This window comes from Harpia harpyja, chromosome 3 (genome assembly GCF_026419915.1).
Source record: "Harpia harpyja isolate bHarHar1 chromosome 3, bHarHar1 primary haplotype, whole genome shotgun sequence".
In the NCBI taxonomy this organism is placed as follows: domain Eukaryota; kingdom Metazoa; phylum Chordata; class Aves; order Accipitriformes; family Accipitridae; genus Harpia; species Harpia harpyja.
Genome location: NC_068942.1, coordinates 47586669 through 47607891, shown reverse-complemented (window position 1 = coordinate 47607891; position 21223 = coordinate 47586669). Strand labels below are relative to the sequence as shown.

General features: G+C 34.2%; 1 protein-coding gene across 6 annotated transcripts in view; it reads right to left on the bottom strand.

Annotated features, from left to right (window-relative positions):
- FMN1 (formin 1) overlaps window positions 1-21223 on the bottom strand; it is a 209676-nt gene that overhangs the window by 88316 nt on the left and 100137 nt on the right. For all 6 annotated transcript variants that reach the window (XM_052782471.1, XM_052782469.1, XM_052782470.1 and 3 more), the window contains 2 exons: window positions 13103-13869; window positions 8757-8907 (listed from right to left, as the gene is read on the bottom strand). In XM_052782471.1, the coding sequence (XP_052638431.1) occupies window positions 8757-8907; window positions 13103-13869 (918 nt within the window). The remainder of the gene's footprint in view (window positions 1-8756; window positions 8908-13102; window positions 13870-21223) is intronic.

The window sequence follows — 21223 nt, the reverse complement described above, 5'->3', positions numbered from 1 at the left end:
ACAAGACAACAGAATAGCTTAAATTGGGCATAAAACTACTCTAAAAACACAGCTGTAATGCTAAGTCCTTAGGACTTCTGTCATAGATTTCTAGAATCGATGTGTAACTTGAAAGATTTTGCAACAAAAATATATAATCAGTAGTAAAACAGAGAACTTATTTTCAGAGATACTCATTTTGCCCCAAATTATGGTTATTCTGGGGAAGTCACTGACAGGAAATTAAATATGTGTGTGAATTCCAAATGGAAAGGAGACACAAAAAAATCAGCACTTTTCCAGGTCATAAAAACCATAAGGCAAATAAAATGAAAGTTTGTAAAGACTGCATTGAACTATTTAGTCTATGCTTTTAAAAGACAAATCACTGATCACCTCTCAGCATATTGGGACTTGCTTGTAGCTGGCAGTGTCAGGTAAGCAGCTAAAACCCAGCTGACGCCAGTTGATGCTGCTATGCCAGCTGGCAGGGTTTGCCAGCTGCCTGCCGCTCCTCCAGACTATGAATGTATCATTGTAATGGATGCAGCATCTTCTGGCTCAGTGACAAAATTGTGACTGCTGGTGCTAATTCATTTAATTCACTGATCCATAACATTATTTGTTCTATGTGGTGTTCCCCACCTATTTTTTAATGTTATTAAGTTTGTTGATTTGCTGTACACGAATGCCCCTTCTACATCTTTCAAATATATATCATCTAATTTAAAAGTGGAGACATAGTGAAGCTTGAATACATTCATAAATTATTTTGTCATTCCCATTAAAAGGTGTTTCTCTAATGTAGCCAGAAATGTATTTCATTAAGTATTATACGACAGACTTCACTGTTTTGTCTAACTGTAATGTCTACATTCTGTCCAGGACACTTACTGGTGCTGAAATCTGAACAGATTCAGTTTACTTTAGTGATTAAAAGCTAAATCTTTCCTCCTGCTGGTGCATGGATTCTTTCCATAATATTTAAATTTATTGAGAGAAACCATAACCTAAAAAGCTGTCCTGCATATCACAGTGTTTCCCTCCATTCCCACTCATTAACTTTTATGGTGAAGTCAACAGCTTGGACCCGTAAGTAGTCTGCTGAAACCCTGTTTGAACAGAGGAAGAATATCCTGCTCAAGAAGCAAGTAAGTATGCCCCTCAAGCCATTCTACATAAATGCTCCAAGAGTTACCAAAGAAATTTCAGAAGCTTAAGACTAGACATTATCTCTTCTATTTCTACTCAAGGAGACCCAAGTTTAACTATTTTTTGTTTAACATGGATGAAGCACAGCTTTATATTTTTTAAATATTTAAAAAATATTTTGGGAGACATGTAATTCTATTTGCAATTCTGTTGGATGAAAAAACCCCACTATTTTTAGCCTTTTGCTAAAGGACAAGCAAATGGCAATTTCTCAGGATAACATAGGAGGTAAGAAATGAGCTAGTAAGAAACTTACTTCCATATTTTTATTCCTATCAGAACTGTAAAAACAAGACAAAGCCACAAAATAGATATTTACCCTTTACAGATACTTTCCATATCCTACATGACTGCAGAGCTTTGTGGTAAACAAGGAAATGCCGTATTCATTCTTCTCAGTACAGCACAAAAAATAAAAAGAAAGTGAGAGTGCCTCGGAAGAGCACGCACTAGCATTTTACTACTTCTACTCAAGTTTGAACACTGCTTATTATCTTATGCAGACAGCTGAAGACAGACATTGTGTTTCAACCCTGCAAAGCTTCCAACATTTTCTGCAATATCTGTCCTTCTTGCAGAAACACAAAATTCATTAATTGTAATTCCTCATTTAGTTAGATGGACAAAAAACTTGCTGACAGACATATCCCTTTCAGTTAAAAAAATGCAATTCACTCAAAATATTGACACTCTTCTTAAATGAGAGCACATGTTAATAATTATGTGAAGTCTGTTAGAGATAATAGACAACAGAAAAGCCATTATCTTTAATGTCCTCCTGCGTCTTTGAAATGATAATCATTGCACTAAAGGGCCAAAAATGATTGATGGACTTTCATTTGGAGCATACACCTGACACAAATTACTTGACATTTACTCATTTTTTTGGTAAGATGAAGACAGAGTGGCATCACAAATATCCAACTATCCTGTTTCTTGAAAAAGTATAGAAAATATTTGAGTTTTTGAGGATAAGTTACTAACAAGTGCTCAAATATATTGGAAAAACTAATGCAACTTCAAAATATGTGTAAGTCCAGCAATGGAGCTACAGAATGCACATGGAATAAATCACAGCAAAGGAATGTTCTTTTCTAAATTACCTCTTTTTCAGGCTTACAGGGTATCATAGCTTAATACATAATGAATCATGTTTTTTATGTCATTCCAAAATATATGTCCTAATTCTGCCTTCCTTCTATTTGGAAGAACAGGTTTTGGTTCTGCAAATTTAACAGGAAAGGGAGAACCTATGCCTTGAAAACAATTACATGTGCCTATCAGCTTAAAAATTTGCATGGATACGTACAAACAAGAAATGTTAACAGTTTAGAATGAATGAAAGCAAAATTGTTTGCATGTAAAACTTCGGTCCTTCATCTGACATGAAAACATCTATAGAAGACTTTCAGAGTCTGAGAAAGATGCTAGATCCTTCAAATTATATTCAAATCTATTGAAAACTGAGTTGCTTTCAAAAACATCTGATTTTTTTTCCCAGAAAAATAGGTTAGTTTTAATACGCTAATTGTTTTCAGTTTTCATTGTTTTCATAAACAGCTACGGACCTTAATGGTACTGTACTGAATCTACTTACAGTTGAACATTTTTGGTACATAAAACTTTATAGTTGAAGCTCATTTACAAATTTCACAAATATAACTTACAATATGTTTTTTAAAATAAACCATACATTCCTAGATAAATGCTTTAATGTGAGTGTTAGTGGATAATACAATAGGTGCAGAAATCATATGTCCAGAATGCTACAACTGAAATCTAAGCATAAGAAAATACAGAAATGATGATGAAAATAGTCTAGATTAACAGTTGCACTTTCACAAGCATGTCAGTGATACTTTAAAAGTAGGAGTTAAAAAAAAGGAGTAATATTCAAAAGGCATTTAAAGTCCAAATGTCCAATAGAATCAATACCTAAATTGAAGTTATGTACTAAAATAACCTGGTGGATCTAGCCCTTTTTCTTCTTGATTTCCAAGAAACTGTAACTTCTAAATAATTTTGAAAGTGGGACCAATTGCGTGCATTTGAAAAAGCCTAACTAAAGACTTAGTGTAAATACTTTTAGATCCAATGTACATTGCCAAGCTGCACTATACCAGTAACTTACGTATTTAGATTAAGCTAATTGAATTAGCCAAAACAAGAGAGAAATTTGATTCATATTCAGATGCTAATGAACTTCTTTATTTTTTCCAGTAAATTCAACTTCACCTGCTGCAAATTCAACCACTTCAGACCTATCCTAGGAAATAAATCCCACTCTTTCCTTACATTATTTACCCATCTAGACTCTCTGGGAAAGTCAGGATGCAAGCAAAAGTCTCTTTTCCATTTCATAGATATCGCATCCAAAAAAATCACTGGCATTGTACTGCATCATATAAGATTATAATGCTTTTAGTCTTTTAGTCTCACACTTCAGAAGCATTCTTATGAGAGAAGAATTGTATTTATTAATTCTTAAACATATTGCACAATTTTGCTCTAATATTGGGACATACCTAATATATTCATCTAGACAGTAAATTCTCCCCATCCAGAAAAGACAAATTCTACTCTCAAGATGTAATACCTAAAACCCTAGAATATTTATTTTGATCATTATCTACAGAATACCGTAGAACTTTTGTTTACAAGACTGCATATATTCAGAGCAGATAAATGCACAAGAATAAGGGTTTTCTAAAATATTTCAGAGGATGTAGAGTTGGAAAAAAACCAAGAGGTTCTTCCAAAGCTGCTAGATTTTCCAAAGGAGTGCATGATCACAGAAGTATGAACAGCCACACACCTTGCAGAGCTTCTAAGCCCAGGTAAGCATTACTGTAACAAACTTCAAGAATATATAAGTGTACTAGAAAGGTGCATCTGACCTTCATTTAAACTATATTATGTTTACATTGTATCACTATCAAGTGAATGTACTACATTTTTTCCAAAATAATTTAATATATGCCTAAAAATAAATAAGATCACCCTCTATGCAGTCTTTTAAGAAGTTATATTAGCATTGCTGCTGGAAGATTCTTAACTTCCTTTTTCCCCCACATACTTGTTAGAATATCTCATTTTTTAACAACTGCATTTCAAATTCTAATCATTTCATCCTCATTTCAGGATGATAGCCTCTAGAAACTAGTGTAACTCAATTAATAAGCCATTTTCTGGCAGGCACAAAAGCAATGAATTTGGGAATCATGAAAGTGCTTCCACTCTGGAAAAAAGGATAGTCAGCTGTTTCCATCCATAGGACAATGGACAGAAAGTGGACTTTATGCCTTTTAACTGAGTAACATAATCATGATGTTGGAAAGGCACTCAAAATGTCATCCAAAGCATTTCTGCACTTCAAGAAAGTATCAACTAGATGTGTATCATTCTAAACAAATTTTCTTAAAGATCTCCCAATACAGAAACACAATTTCCCTAGCCAAAATTATTCTGCATTCCTTTGGTATCCTTACTTTTAGAAAGCTTTTTGTAATTTTTCTTTGCAGCAGCTGCATGCACTTGATGACATTTACTGCATGTCCCAATCAACCTTCTCTTTTCTAGACTAAACAATCATAATAATTCAATTCTTTTCTCACTCCTATTGACTCTTTACAGTTAGTAAACATTTTTAATGAAAGGCTGTAGTGCCTAAATCTAGATGCAGTTCTTAACTGAGACATGGTTAAGTAGATTGTCTTGCAAGCAATACTTCTATCAGAGTTCTGTTTTCCCTTTTTAGTAGTACCACGATTTGACAATTCATGTTCCTCTTGTGAGCCATTATAACCCCAAGATCCTTTCTGCTAAACTATTACCTAGACAGTTAGCCAGTTGTACCCCATCTTATTTCTAGGTAGCTGAATATCCTTAACTGTATTAACCTTGTGGTTAACTGTATTAGCTTTGTGCTCATCCCTATATTTCAGACCATATCTCTGATACATGAAAGCTTACTGAAGGGTCTACTCCAGTATAAGCCTCTCACAACTAGGTGGTGGCTGCAGAGTTAACATTCCATTATCCAGGTCATAAATGAAAATATCAAGGTAACCAGACCCAGCATAGATGCCCACAGAATCCTCAAATGTATTCTGCTATTTTGACACTGAGTATATGTAGGAGTATATATATATTCTATATTATAAGTATTTATTTTATAAATTACATATTATATTGTAAATACATTATATATGTATAAATATATATATGAATACAAGTATATACTCAGAAGTTTCCCTTCTGAGCATAACTTGCGAAATTGTACTGGAATACAGACCATCTGTTCCATTTATGTAGGACAAGATTTAGATACTTCTGGCTGAAAATGGTAGATATCTATCAGCTGTAAGCAACAAAAGCACAGCATATGGTGAATATTTTAATCTGTGTTGCCATGAGGTGTCTACTATGTGGACAAATGGGTAAGAATAGAACAAAGTGAAATTTCTATAGGCTTAATGTGATACTTTCCACAGAAGCATTCGTTCCACAGATTAAGCATACAGATTATTTCAGTGGTTTCACAAAAATAAGAATTCTGAGAATAAATTGAATATTATTTTATTTGAACTGCAAGAGAAATGTAAATAGATGGTAGAGAAGTCATAATTCAACAGGCCACTAATTGTTGAAGCCTCCTTAGTTTTATAAAGAAGACCCAGTTAAATGAGAAACAATTCCCCTCTAATTTCAAAGATAGAATCTTACTTCCAATTGCATAAGGAACTTGATTGTGAGGTACTGATGTAATTCTCATTCAAGGAGAAAAGTATTAAGTAATTGTGTTTTAATAAGCAATCCTGCACCACCTATTGGTCTGTCATTTCTCTAAATACCAAGCAAGCCGAACTTAGTTTGTATAAGATGGTATGAAATAGGACAAAGTTTGTGCAGAGGAGAAGAGAATTAACGCAGTGAATAGGTCAGCACTAACATGTATTATTAAATAAAATAGCTTAGCTATTCCGAACACAAACTACTACTCCAGATTCTATCACTGTACCTGTATATTGCTCTGGAAGGCTTTTTTATAGAACATGAGAAAGGAATTTACAAAAAAACCCAAAATGATGCAGCATCAGCTAAAAATTATAATATGATGAACCTCGTAAGACTCATGTGTCTGTCTTAATGCCTGTAGAAAGCATCTTTAACCAGACTATACAATTCCACACACTATTACACCTGTAGCATTCTTAAGACCAGACAAGCACAAATTTCTGTACTGAAGCAAAGAAAAAGATTGTTGTTAAAACCCTAGTAGATAGATATAATTGTTGGGAAAAACGCAAGAAAAGTTGAGAGCCAAGAAAAAGCATGAGAAAGCACAAATGAAGCCAGCAAAACTGGTTTTACATTAATCTACAGGAGCTTTCTGTTATAATCTACTAATAAACCCTCCTGTAACTAAATAAAACACCTCTCTACTACTGTATTGCTTGCAGCCCACCAAGATTGATCCATTGGAGCCAGTCTGCAGACATCTGGGCTTTCAGAGAGACAAATAAAAAACACAGGACCATCTAAGAGGACCAACTGTCTGTAAAAATATTAATCCGTTACCATGAGTCATTTAACAAAGAAAGGCTGAAAGACAGGATATACAATAAGAAAATGCTTCTATACTCACTTAGAGTCAAATTTAATTTGAATTCTAAAAGCTGATTTACTTTTAATTTTTAAATTGACCAAATGATGGAAAGTTTGGTATTTTTGACCATGAGTTTTTGAAATTTTCACAGAAAGCCCTACAGTTCCCATGGTTTATCACACCATGATCATAATCGCATGAGTTCTACCAAACTAAGGACATAATAATAGATTTAACTGTTACTTTATCTCTTAGGGGATTTATTTTTGTGTTTTCACACAGTACTTTAAATGAACTTTTTTCATTTCGTTAATTTCAGTAAATATATCCCTAGTCTTAAAATAATAAGCTTACATTTAATAACAAACCAGAATAATTCAAACAGTGACATAAATAAAGAAGATATCTTTGTAAGAAAATACATTGGTTTCTCACAAGAAATAGTACTTATTATTATACCATTATTTCCTATATTGTATAGAGTAACTATTATCCAATTTGATTTTGGATAAAGTTAAGAGAGATCATTAAAAAATTGTGCTGCTGTAGCAAATAAGTTAGTTTACAAAGCAGCAAGGGAAAAGAATAATGCAATTTAATCTTTCAGAATACAGGCCTAATTCTCTACCTGGTTTGCTGTCATTCACTTGGAGAAATAGGTATATTCACTCAATTGCTGTGATTTTGAAAAGAGGTAAATCAATGAAATGTAAAAATACATTTTAGAAAGAGGGCATCACAAATGTGAACTAATGGGATTTACAGATACAGCTGTGTACTATGTGCCATATGCACTTGAATCATTTGTCAAGTAAAATATGTCAAAATATTTTTCACAGAGATGTTCACGTCCAACTTCAATCTAACATTTGAAGGTCTGCAACAATTAATAATTTCTTTAGGGTGTATTTACAAATGCCAGCATGCCCCCATCCTGGCCCCATTTTTCATTTTTCACTTTTTGCATCACATGAGTTTGAATCTTATAAATCCTATAGACTTATTTACACTTCTCATTAACTATTGCGCTAAGACACAATACAGGAAGTTTATGATCAAAGATGTTTTGAAAGATCTGATTGCACTGATATGTATCTATGTGTGTATATTTCAGGTTATATGTATTATAAAGTTGAACATAGATAGCATAGCCTACATACAAAGTGCCCTCTTGTGGTTCCAAGCAGGTAAGCTCAAAGAGATTTACAATATAGTATATATTTAAATGGGTTTCTAATACATAACCACATTGTTTTAGGAAAACAGTATCGACTATTATTCAGCCTAGAATTTTTCCTGCAGCAAATACTACTAATGCCATTTCTTTGTCCTATCTGCACATAGTAATTGACAACTACAAGCTCTCTCTGTAATGAATCATGTCTGAGGCACACAATATCTGTGCTACGGTAATGACATAGTTACTGCATAAACTTTTGGCCATTAAAGACATGATCATCCTGTCCCTTCCTGACACAGCTCTTTAGCTATACCAGAAAAAAGTTTTCTGGCATCCCTTATTCAAAATGTCTAACAATCCTATCTTGCTTTATGCTTTGTTTTTCCAATAAAATTCATCTCAATGGAAAAGAGGTTTGCTAGAGTAACTTAATGACAGCGTTTAACTATAGATCAGTTCAAGGACAGACACAGGCTGAAATATTGGCACTTTTAGACTCGTATTAGAACTTTCATTCAATTCTCCTATACAAAATTTTTTCTACCTCACTGGGATGTGGAACTTTCATTTTCAAAGTCAAGAAATCTTCCAAGGTAAATAATAACCTTGCATTCTCAAGCAAGAGTTGAATCAGCAGTCCACCTATTTTGCTTTAAAATGAGATTTACAAACCCATCTATTATCTGTTCGTTCAATAGTAAATAAAAAGAGGGTTTTCTTAAAATGTAAAACTAAACAGTGACACAAAAAAAGAAAACACAAAGAAACAATAAATACCTTTTTGGCCTTGTTTTTTTTTTCATAAGTCTCTGATAATGGTTTTCTTTTTTCCTGAGTGGTGTCTTTGGAGAATAAATATTCAAATTCAGTAGTATCAAGTATATCAGGTTCTTCTAGTGATTCCCATAATGTTGGCATAGCAGTTTTCCTACAAAGGGAAAGGTAATTATAAAATTTCCAATAAACTTTTATGAAGAACCATAACAGATCTAACCATAATAGATGAAAATCCCTAATAGATTTAAAACTCAAAGCAACATGTACTACTGCTATATAAACAGCATTCCTTCCCTATACCTTGCTCTTGTAAGGAGTCAAAATGTTTTGCAGAAGGCTATAACAAAAAGTTTAGCTATTTAGTATCCATGCCTGCTAGACTATCAAAATGCATTATTTGTATTGTACAGGTTTTTGTACAACAATCAAATATTACAACTGCAGCTTGTGCAAATACATCTCGAGACACTTCTGTCATTTCAACTAGGATTAGGAGTATTTCAAGAGCAGCTTTTTTGAGAAATTCCCAGTAATCTATTTAGACCTATAAAAATAAACAGTATCAACAAATAGTGAACAAACTTTATTCAAGTATATTTTAAGAGCATTTGGGGTCACTTGTATAGGACTTGATTGACTTCAGGTTAGCTGCAGATGTTGTATGCTCATATTTATCCTTGTTGCAGTTCTGAGAAACTAGAGTAATTATGTGGCCTATATTTTGGGAGACCACCCAGTATTCTGCTCCAGCCAACCAACTGTAAATTTTAAATATGGATTATCTTTCCCTCTTTTTTTGCCTTCCAAGACCAGCTTTAGTTTTGGAACACTTAGGAACTTTTTTACACAATCCTCTAGTTTTATCTGGATTTGGGGAAAATACTGTGTAGTGCTGCAAACATGGCACTTCAATTCTGAATGAGCTTTGTTTCAAAATTTCAGTGTTTCAAGAAAATATGTGTGACAAAACTGAGTGTTCTTGTCTGTTTATCAGTAGAAGGTGGGACCACTTCTTCCAGCAGATGTCACTAAAAGGCAGTGAAATTATTTGCAAAAAAAAAAAAAAGTGATTAAAACCCCTGTAAAATACAAATGGCTGATGTCACTAAACATATTTTTATTAGATGTAATATGCAACAAAATGCAATACCTATCAATTTAAGGGGAATCAAAATTAATTTTTTTTGTTTTTTTTTCAAATTTAGGATTTTTTATACTTAATACACAACTGTACATTTACCATTGTGAATGTTTGAGGAACTCTAATTTTTCCATTAGCATCTGCTGATGCAGCATATTCTGTGTCACAGGACATGCTTACAGCTCCACAGTTTCACTCTCCCTGATACTAGCTGTAGTGTCAACCACACTGAAGAATGAAGGATTCTTTCTGGCTCTGTAACAAGAAATTTGAAGTCCTGGATAGATGCTGATCTGAGCAGCAGACCCTTGAAGAAGTTTCCAGTTCTAGTGCAGACCATGAAAATGCTGGACCATTATATCTGGTAACTAGCAGTTCACCAGAAAGCTATGACTTAGACCTTATCTTGCATTCAGCAAAAGCTTGGTGAACCAGCAATATTCCAGAAAAATATTTTGATTTCAGTGAATCAATAGGAAGAACTACAATGAGGTTTATTTATGGACCAACTATTTATTCACTATGAAACAATTTATCACTAGTAATTTTTGGAAAGTAAACCCCAAATGCTCAAACTTCCTGCTCCAAAATATTTCAATGCCTTTAATTCTGAATCATTGAAAGAATACAACTGACATTTCATTAATTGTTTGTTCCTGTCAAACATTTTATATAAAATATTAACACCTTACTATGCTTTATTATACCAGAATAATGATTCCTTCTCATCAAAATAAATTCAGACAAAAAGCTGTAAGCTAAAACAAAACTCATATTTAAATACATTTAAATGCAGATATTTACTTTAAGTTTAAACAGAATCCTAAAAATAACTTAAAATAAAAGATTAAGAATAATCACAAATAATTTGTAATACTTAAATAATTTAGTGACCTATTATAATATATTAAGTAATCTAAACAAATAATCTCTAATACAGTAATTCATAACATATAATATCTAATATAGTCACAGTATATAATACAGTATGTAATATAGTGTGTATATATAGTATAGCATATATATTATATGTCATATATAATGATGTAAATTATTAAAATGTTTAAAATAAACTTAGCATCTTTGTACACTGCACTTATGCTACAATAATTTTGAACACAGATAATAATGATTTGACTTTTAAGACCTGAATAATCGTGTAATTTCATTACCTGCATAACACAGGACCTGAATTTTAGTTCATGATTCTAGCAGCTCCTTGTTAAACTAGAAATAGTCCATGTCACTTAAGCATCCCCCCAAAATACTTTGTGAGCCAACCCTCTTAATGGAGCTCTATGTTACATTAATAAACACTTGAAGCAAAGCTGGAATCAGCCAAAATCCAAAAGAGCAGCTGAGCAGCACTGAAACCACACACCGCTGTGGCAGTAAGGTATGCATGCTGGCTCAGAAAGTGTAAATGTGAGCACTTCTTTTCCTCTGCCAGCTGAATAAATGGATAGCATAAACAAAGTTTGTGGGATCATTTCAAAAAGACTGTCCAAAAATTGTTTATTTATGCCCGTTCACCAAATGATCCCTTATGAACAAATCAATAAAACAGTATCTTTCATAGTAACTTTAGATTTGCCAGAACAGTATATACTATTAGACTGCTTTCATAGAATCATAGAATGGTTTGGGTTGGAAGGGACCTTTAAAGATCATCTAGTCCCACGCCCCCCGCCACACGCAGGGACATCTTTCACTAGATCAGGTTGCTCAAAATCCCATCCAACCTGACCTTGAAGACTTCCAATGATGAGGCATCCACAGCTTCTCTGGGCAACCTGTTCCAGTGTCTCACCAACCGTGTTGTAAAAAATTTCTTCCTTATATGCAGTCTAAATCTACCTCCTTTCAGTTTAAAACCATTGCCCCTTGTCCTGTCACTACAGCCCTCAGTAAAAAGTCTTTCTCCATCTTTCTCATAAGCACCCTTTATATATTGAAAGGCTGCAATAAGGTCCCCCTCTAGACTTCTCTTCTCCAGGCTGAACAACCCCAACTCTCTCAGCCTGTCCTCACAGTGGAGGTGCTCCAGCCCCCTAATCATCTTTGTGGCCCTCCTCTGGACTTGCTCCAACAGGTCATGTCCTTCTTATGTTGGGGGCCCCAGAGCTGAAGGCAGTACTCCAAGTGGGGTTTCATGAGAGCAGAGTAGAGGGGGAGAATCATCTCCCTCAACCTGCTGGCCGGGCTTCTTTTAGGGCAGCCCAGGATACAGTTGGCCTCCTGGGCTTCAAGCTCACTTTGCTGGCTCCTGTCCAATTTTTCATCCACCAGTATCCCCAAATTCTTCTCTGCAGGGCTGCTCTCAATCCATTCATCCCCTAGTCTGTATTGATATTGGGGATTGCCCCAACTCAGGTGCAGGACCTTGCACTTGGTCTTGTTGAACCACATGAGGTTTGCACGGGCCCACTCCTCAAGCCTGTCAAGGTCCTTCTGGATGGCATCCCTTCCCTCAAGTGTTTCATCCCTGCACTAAATCAGACTAAGATTGGTAAATTTTTTTTTTTTTAAACTACAGAGGCGTCTATCAGTACTGAACCTCCTCCATAATGGCTGCTTCATGCTACAGGTTCCTGAGCTACATATATTTATACATATGCTTTAGTTTTCCTGCTCTGACAGAACTATACACAGAGGTTAGGTTCCAGTTTAACTGTTTCTAGAACTGGAATCATAGAGGATAACACAACATGGTGCTCTGAAGATGGTATCACCTGAAATGACTGGAAAGCAAAAATGAAACTTTAAGTTCTCACCTCACCAACTTTAACATTTCTATTCTAATTCTAATTAAGATTTAAAAAAAAAACCAAAAACTTTCTAATCTGTTGGCTACCTTTTTTCTCTTTAGTGCTACCCTGTCACTAGAGTTGCCCATGGAGTACTTCGATTTTTGGGACAAAAAGGACAAAATTTCTTTTTGTTATAATGTACATAATTTTCATTTATAATGCATATAATTCTAATTTATATTTAATATTTTAAAGTAATTTCTTGTGATCTATTTTTAGACTTCTAGAACTGATTCCATTTTTTTCTTAAAACATGTAAATTCCATGCCTCTACACTGATTTTGTTACACATTCCGAGACTGTTAAGTTTTTAAGTCTTAAATAGTATACATACCCTTGTTATTTATAGGCCATGATATAAATAGCAACTCTAAGTCCAAATAAATATATTTTACCTGCTACCTTGCAATTGTATCCGTGTCCAATACAAAGGCTTCATGGGACGGCTAGGTTCAATGGGAGGTTTTCGAGGACCTTGGTTTGACGATAAAGTGCTATTAAAAAAGGACCCAGGCCCTGGAGGTGGAGGGGGTGGAGGTAACCCAGATCCAGGCAGTGGAGGAGGAACAGGAGGTCCCGACCCTGGAAGTGGTGGTGGTGGCGGTGGTGCTTGAAAATTCCTACAGCCTTCAAAAAGTGGAGGTGGCAGTGGTGGACTAGATCCAAACTGAGATGTCAGTGAAGTCAGACCCGCTGGCAAAGGTGGTGGTGGAGGAACTAAACCTGGTAGTGAAGAATCAGGAAGGGGAGGAGGAGGTGGCGGTGGTGGTGGAGGAGGCAGCATTTGTTTTGGTTGACAAGATAAGACACTTTCTGAAGACTGTACATTGTAATTGTCCTTATTTTCACTTTGGGCAGAAATACTATGTGACAAAGAAGAAATATTAAGCTTTTTGGGTACTATCTGGTTATTTTTCACAGCTCTGTTTTCTTCTTCACTAGGCTTTATGAAAGTTTCTCTGTCAGTCTGTATACATACATTTCGGTATGTCTTTGGTGGGTTATCATCTTCAGTAGAAACACCAATATCCTTTGCTTTTTCATTTATTCTGTTTAATTTATTATCGAGTTCATTCTTCAGGTGTGCAATGGTTTCCTCAAGCTGAGCAGTTGATACAGCATGTTCCCCACGAATATGGAATACCCTGAGTTCAAACTGAGACTGCAGAACAACAACAAAAAAACCCTTAGTGCAAATATTTTTCTAAAGTGTTTATTTCGTAGTAACTAAAAATCGTCACATTTAGACTATGTTCTTACTTTAAGCAAAGACAGAAATACTTCACTTTCCCAGTTCTAAATGGCTTTATTGCAAGCTATTACATAACTGTACGAGTCTTTAAAGAAATGTAAGCAGTGTGTGCTTCCACAAAATGTATTTTATGAGTAAATACCTAGAATATTAATTTAGCAAATTCTAACTTGTACCTTGTCTTTAAGCAGACTTACTGTTTTTTTATTGTTGAATGCAGTAATTACTAGTTCATTATGGAACAAAGGTACCTTTTTTGAATGGTGTTGTACTTAATGACATGATTTTGTTGACTATTTCACTTCATAAATATGCCATATATATAGTTAACATGTTAGGAAGTAAAATAGATTAACCACAACAGAAGTTCAAATTCCTCCCAGATAAAACATTAAATAAAAGAATTAAAATACTTTCTCAATCTATTAAAAGTGTTCTCATCAATTAAATTCACAGAGGCACACATAAATTCTCCTTCAAATTTATCTTTACTATTAAATGAAAACTTCATTTCTACCAGATATATTTCAATCTACAATTCAGGAAAACAAATTTTAGACCAAGAGGATAAACAGGATTTCACTGAGGTAGAAGGAAATAACAACCTTTCAAGAATATAGGTAAATAAGGAAGAAAAAAACCAAGCCACTTTTCTTACCATATATCAGAAAAACACAAAACATTTGACACAGAAATATCTCCTTTAAATAATCCCATCCAATACTGCTATTCCAGATGATTAAGTCCCTGCAAGCTATTTTCTGTTATGCCAAGATGCTATCAATCAGGCAGCTGACTGGTGTTATCTTGTTTCTTTGCAAGCCAATGACTCCTGAAAGAGCATTTTCCATGGTTCTTTCAGGATCTCTGTACAAAGGGAAGCCAACATTTCAACAGAAGCAGCTAACGAGCTGTGATTTTCCCGAATTCCTGCAGGCACAGCAATTTACACTTAAAAACTTCCCACATAGTGCTGGTCAGAAGTGGCAACACAGCACTCCCTACTTATCATTCCAACTTGAGTATTAGGTCAGAGTTAATAGTTTACAGCATTAATTAATATGGATCCAAGTCATGCATGTGTAGGTCAGTATGGCAAATACAGTAGTGTAATATACTGTAATTTTATATCATACAAAGAAGCTTGAATAGATATATGTTCTTTCTTATAGCAGTATGATCAGCTTGCATTCAATAATCAATTTGTTAAGATAAAATCCAAAGTAAACAATCTGAAAATACTGGATACAAAATGCTCCTTTTCTTAACTGGCAAGTGTAAAGGTGGGAAATCGTTTAGTGTCTTGCAAAGATAATCAAACAGAGATTTGTATTGGAAACAACCCAATTTCTATTAGTTTTATAGAAAAACTAGGACTAATATGTACAACAAATAAAACATTTTTTGCTTGGCTTTTTTTCTTTTCCTACTGTTACTCTTTCAAAGTTTGTTATTGCTCAGCTTAATTATTAGTTCAGTTCAACTATCACAAAATTGTCTGCCATCTGAATTGCTCCAGAGCAATCACCTTTCTTTTTAAACTCGGCATACTGATCCATAAATGAGGTAATGAAGTAAGTTTGCCTTAGGGAATTTAGCTATTTTGTTTATCATAGTATTCTGCCCCTATTGGACATCAAAAACTCCCCGATAGAACAATTTACTTTGAACGTTAAAGATTTTCCCAGCAGTAAATCTGAAGTCACCTTAAAAACACAATGTAAAAAACAAGCACAGTATTCTACAAAACTACTTATTACATTTAACTGGGCATGAAAGCAACTGTGTTAGTATTATATACCTTTTCAACTACAGATCTTCAGTCTCTAATTTACAATATAAAACCGGTGTTTTAAACTCAAAATTGTATTTGAGGCGATAGTTTTATGCTTTGTCTTGCTTTTAACTTTCACATTTTCAAAATTATTTTCTGTTAATAAAAATAATAAAATTATTAACATAAACAAGAATTAAAGCTAAAATTACTAAGCGCAAAAAAGAAAAGCAGGCTTAAGAAAAATGACACATTGGGAATCTGTGTTGAACATCTCATCAATGGAAAAGACCAGTCTTTTCCAACTGTGTGACTGCAATATAAAAGAGCAATAAGTAATAAAACAAGTTTTTATTTTAATTACCTTACATCTCAAAACAATCTTGTTCACCAAAATATTAAGTAATACTGGAATCTTTTCAGTTTACATAACTAGGATAGTATTTTCAACAAAATTTTCAAGAATATGTACGTTAATATGTACTATTTATATATATGTATACACATAAATAATACATACGTATTCTTAATAAAGGTCTGCTTCCTGAAAAATATTTCTTCAAAAGAGATGAAATGAGCTAAAATCTTGTAATGAATCAAATGGAGATCAAACAGCATCCAGTCACTCCACACAGGTAGAATTTAAACATTCTCCTTCTATCATGTACTATGACAAGTATGTATAAAGTCTATTACATTCTCTCTGTTATACCACTAAGGACTAGTTAGATACCTTATCAACATGTAGTGTTAAATAATAAAGAAAACCAGTGTGTACTAAACTTAGGCACCTTTGACTCCTGAAAGCAAGTCAATAACTAAAAATATTTTTTAAAAATTTACAATTTTCATTTGTCTGTGGCTTAAAACTTTTTATATGGTAGTGCCTACTAGAATGAAATCTCAGAATTCAGGCTGCAGAATACTTACTGATAATCACTAGACCTCAATATACAAATCTCGAAGGAGCCTATGGACAACTCAAACTAAAAATAAATTAACTAAAATTAACTAATTAATTAAACCAAGTTTAAACTAAAATAAATTTTGACACAACCTTTTTGCCAGTACAACCATTCATTATGCAAGGTGATTTCTTGACTTTACAAATGGGTTGTTTGTTAGAACTTGTGGGATTTGTACTAGTTTACAATCCTTCTTCTGATGCATTATATATCAAATTTATAGTTAGCATTTTTATTATAAAGATGAGTCACTAAATTTTGCTATAGCTAGTGGTGATACAGTACATATCCAGGCAAATCTTTTCTTTCTTACAATTCATGAATCAAAGGATAGGAACAATGGAATCTTTTTATACTTTACATTATTGTAAACAAATCTAACATACTGAAATGGAATATAATAGAACTATATCCATCTCACAATTTCAAGTGGGAAATAATCAAAATTACTTTTATACTATATGCTGTCACCAGAATCCTGAAATATTAAAAATATAATGTGAACACAGAGACATTTTATTGAATAGAAATTTGTGTTAGAAGCACTTGTGCACAACCTTTCCAGTTAAAATACTATTTTCACCTAAATGGGAACCAAAGTTTTTCCACTATAGTGTAGATATGTCTACCAAAGCTAACAGTTTTATTTCCAGGGTCTGTCAACACTCCTTTAAAATGTTTATGATGGCTACATAACAATACCTGTGGCTGCTGGGAAGAACCAATTTTTAGCTAAATTCAAATCTAGATGGATTTGAATAGACACTGTTCAAATTATTCAGTACCTTGTTACTGAATCATGTCAGCAATTATTACTACCACGTTGCCAATATACCGAGTCTGTTTTCATGGCACGTCATGCACCAGACTCCTAGAGTCTTTGGGAACTACTGTTAAGATGAACAATGACCAAAGGCTCCCATCAGAATATAATAGTTTGGTCAGAGCTATTTTAAGCAGAATGAAATGGAAAAAAAAATTCAGCAGGACAACAAGAAGTCTGAGGGAGGGAAGGTGTGGGAAGAAGGCTGGAGGGACAGAAAATATGGGGAGAAGGCTGGAAACTAAAGCTTAGAAAGCCATCCTATGCAGCATGAATGAACATGATTTATTCCTGAGAAAGGGTAGAGGATTTGGAAGCCTATCAGAGTTAAAATGTCTGATGATTTCTGTATAAAATGAAAGCAAGACATTACAAAGAACAATTTAGATGTTCATCAGCGTGTTTTAGATATACAGGATAACAATTTTTTTTATTTGAAAAATGCATTTGCCACTCTGCTGACTTGTTTAGAAGTCTGGCTGCCTGCTTCTTAACAACATTCATGTAAGAAATTGTGATTGTATATGTAGATTCAACAACCGACAAACTAGTGCAAGGAACGCATTTTTCTACTCCCCTGACCATTTCACTTTCTTGCAGCATCAATCCACTCTCTCAGACAGCATATCAAATTAAGCCCTCAGGCCTTGGCATGTAGAGGATCTCTGGCTTCTCATTGTGTCAACGAGTCAGTGACATTATCTAGTTTTTGTCACATATTGATCCCTCTCCTGTACACACACACACACACACACAAAATTGATACTTACAGCTGCCTAAATTTCCACGACAGTAGAGATCTATTTTCTCCAGATTACTGTTATAAATACCAGATTAGAGGCAGGTACGTTTCAATAAAACCTTATTACTATTTCCTCTTCATATTGCTGGCTCAAAAGAAAATATAAGTATATAAATAAATGTACTGTAAAAGCCTTAATGTGCTGAAATCAGATTTCAATCATAAATTTGAAAGTACCTCCTGAGTATCTTAAGCCTAATTCACACAGCAATATGCTACTGAAAAAAATGCCTTACCTTAGTCCAATCTTTCTTGCATTCATTGTCAATATTAACTATGCAAACAATGCTGTCCTAGTATGCTGAAGAACACTGTTCAAATTCCGAATTAATAATAATTTTATCAGACAAGCAAGTGGTCTGAAAATACATGCTATGATTCAAAAAAGAGAACTGCAGCATACATAGCCACTGAAGGGACTGATCAGTAGTATGGCAATTCTATGGGAAAAGGATCTGCGAAGGACAGCATACCACAAACTGATCATGAGTCAACAACTCCATATTAAAATATATAAAGAGAAATGTCATATGCAAAAAAGTAATCCTTGTGCTCCATTCAGCTACTAAAAGCTGTGTGTATGTTCAGTTTAAGAAAAATGCCATCCCTGTGTTCATGATCACTGCTATTGAAATCTGGGGCAGCTCATTCGGTATTAATTTTCTAGGTTCAATCTACATTGCCTTTTGTCTCCAGCTCACCCTTACTGGGTAACACTCCCCTTGCTTCCTCAGTTTCCTTCTGTTTCTATTGCTGAAGAATACTTCTACTGTACGCTTAAATCTGCTTTGCAAGATGTAATTCAGCTTGAGTGTTGTCAACTGTCATTTTAATCCTATGCTTTTCTGACCTCTAAAACTAGCTTTCCTGGCTGATGTACCTCTTTTCCCATTCTTCCATAAGCTCTCTGCTTCCACCCAATATCCATTTTGAAGAGGTTGAATAAATAGGCAGTTTGGTCTGTCCCTCTCCCTGATAAGTCTTATTTTACTTCCAAATCTGCCCTTGCTTGGAACACAGGTTTCAGGGTTTTTGCACCTCCGATTCTGACTAAATAAGGTCCCCTTACACCCAGCCCTCTGCTGTATGACTCCAGCAACTTCCTTTTTGCACCTGCAGTGCAAGTCACTGCTAAATGACTTGACACAACAGAGAGAAAAAAGGCAGGATATATTTTCTGAAATAATGCCGACAGCTCAGCCTTGGTCCCAGGAGACTCAGGAACACGAAGCGTATGTTCAAAGAAAGAAAAAGCCCAGAAATTGGATCAGTGTACCATACTTCTATTAACTATTACAGTCTCAGATGGTAACGTATGTAATTAATCACAAAAGAAAAAGACTAAATCCTCTCATTCAGAATGTAACCTACAGGTTGTCTAAATGTTTTTGAAACGATAACATGGATTGACACAGACAAATCTCAATACCAATGTGACAGCTATTCTCTGTGCTCTGATAGGTGACAGAAAGATTACAGTCTCATTTAATAGTCAATACAGTCAATTATAGTCTATATAGTCAATTAAATGCAATCGAATCAAGTATATTTGTTATGTTACTGCTTCATATAATGTGATTTTATATGGACAAAGACTTTCTAACCATGACATAGAATTGCTCTGATACGAAAGTTTTAGAACAATTTGGATGTTTGAATATGAGGAAACCATAAATCTCTACAGCAATCTGCGTTCAAAAATCAGTTGCTGGCTTGTTATTCATCAAGACTTATTTGCACCATAAATGTTTAAAAACATCTTGAGAAGTGTAACAGTAGGACAGTAAAAAACACTGTTTAGAGCAAGCAATATGCAAAACTCTTGCTTTGAAACTAGCAAGTTAATGCTTCACTGTTAATGCGTATTTTTTCACTAGCGTTTACAGTGCAATTCTACTCTAAAAAGCAACTGTGTAAAAATGGCACGTCTTTAAGGAACAAAGCTGTTCTATGTATATCAGAGACAGACCTCTTCTTTAACTGAGAAACACACACTTTTACCAGTTTTTACTCTAATTAGCCCGGAAAAACAACATAGTAGAGAGAATGTGAGCTCGATTTTATCCCCTTCTCTGAATTTCTACACTGATTGTTACATCTAATTAGTTACTTATGCCAAGCTGTGAAAATGAAAAAAATGGGAACAAAGAAGACACAAAATATCTAAGGGTATGGTTTCTAGAAGTGGAAATGCTTGGTGGGGGGGAGGAAGGACACATGACATGACACGATGCGGGGAGAAAGGGAGATCAAAAACAAAAGGGAAAAGAAAAGAAAAAGAAAAAAAGATAAGAATTATTCAGTTGCCTATGAAAAATATTTGTATAGACTTTACAGCTTTTTTTTTTCCTTAATAATATTTTGCCCATCAAAGTACTGTGCATAGAAAAGAGAGGAAAAACAAATTTTTCACAGACAGCCTCTGACTTTTTGGTTTTGTTCATTCTAAGTAATTTCATCTTCAGTTTTTGGAATAGCTCACACTTTTTATTCTTGTATTGTGTTGACAAAGAAAAAAAAGCCCTTTTTTATTAAATCTCTGTCCTTGAAAAAACATACATTTGTTTTAAATTTTAACAACAATCAGAGATTCAGCAAAGGATTTCTCAATGAAAAAATACTAAACCTGTGCCAATTTACATAAAAATCAAAATTCCTCTCTAGCAAATACCTCAAGAAATATAATCAGTTACATATGGTATATCACCATTTTCAAGGATACACATTAAGGATTATATTTACACCTCATAGCAAAATGTAAGCTAAATGATTGACCATTCTCAAACATTCCCAGAACTCTAAATATTTGTACAGGCTATGTATACAGAGCCCAATTCTCTTTCTAATTTAAAAATATGAAATACATAGTTTTATACGGGAAATGTGGCAAAAGTAGTTGG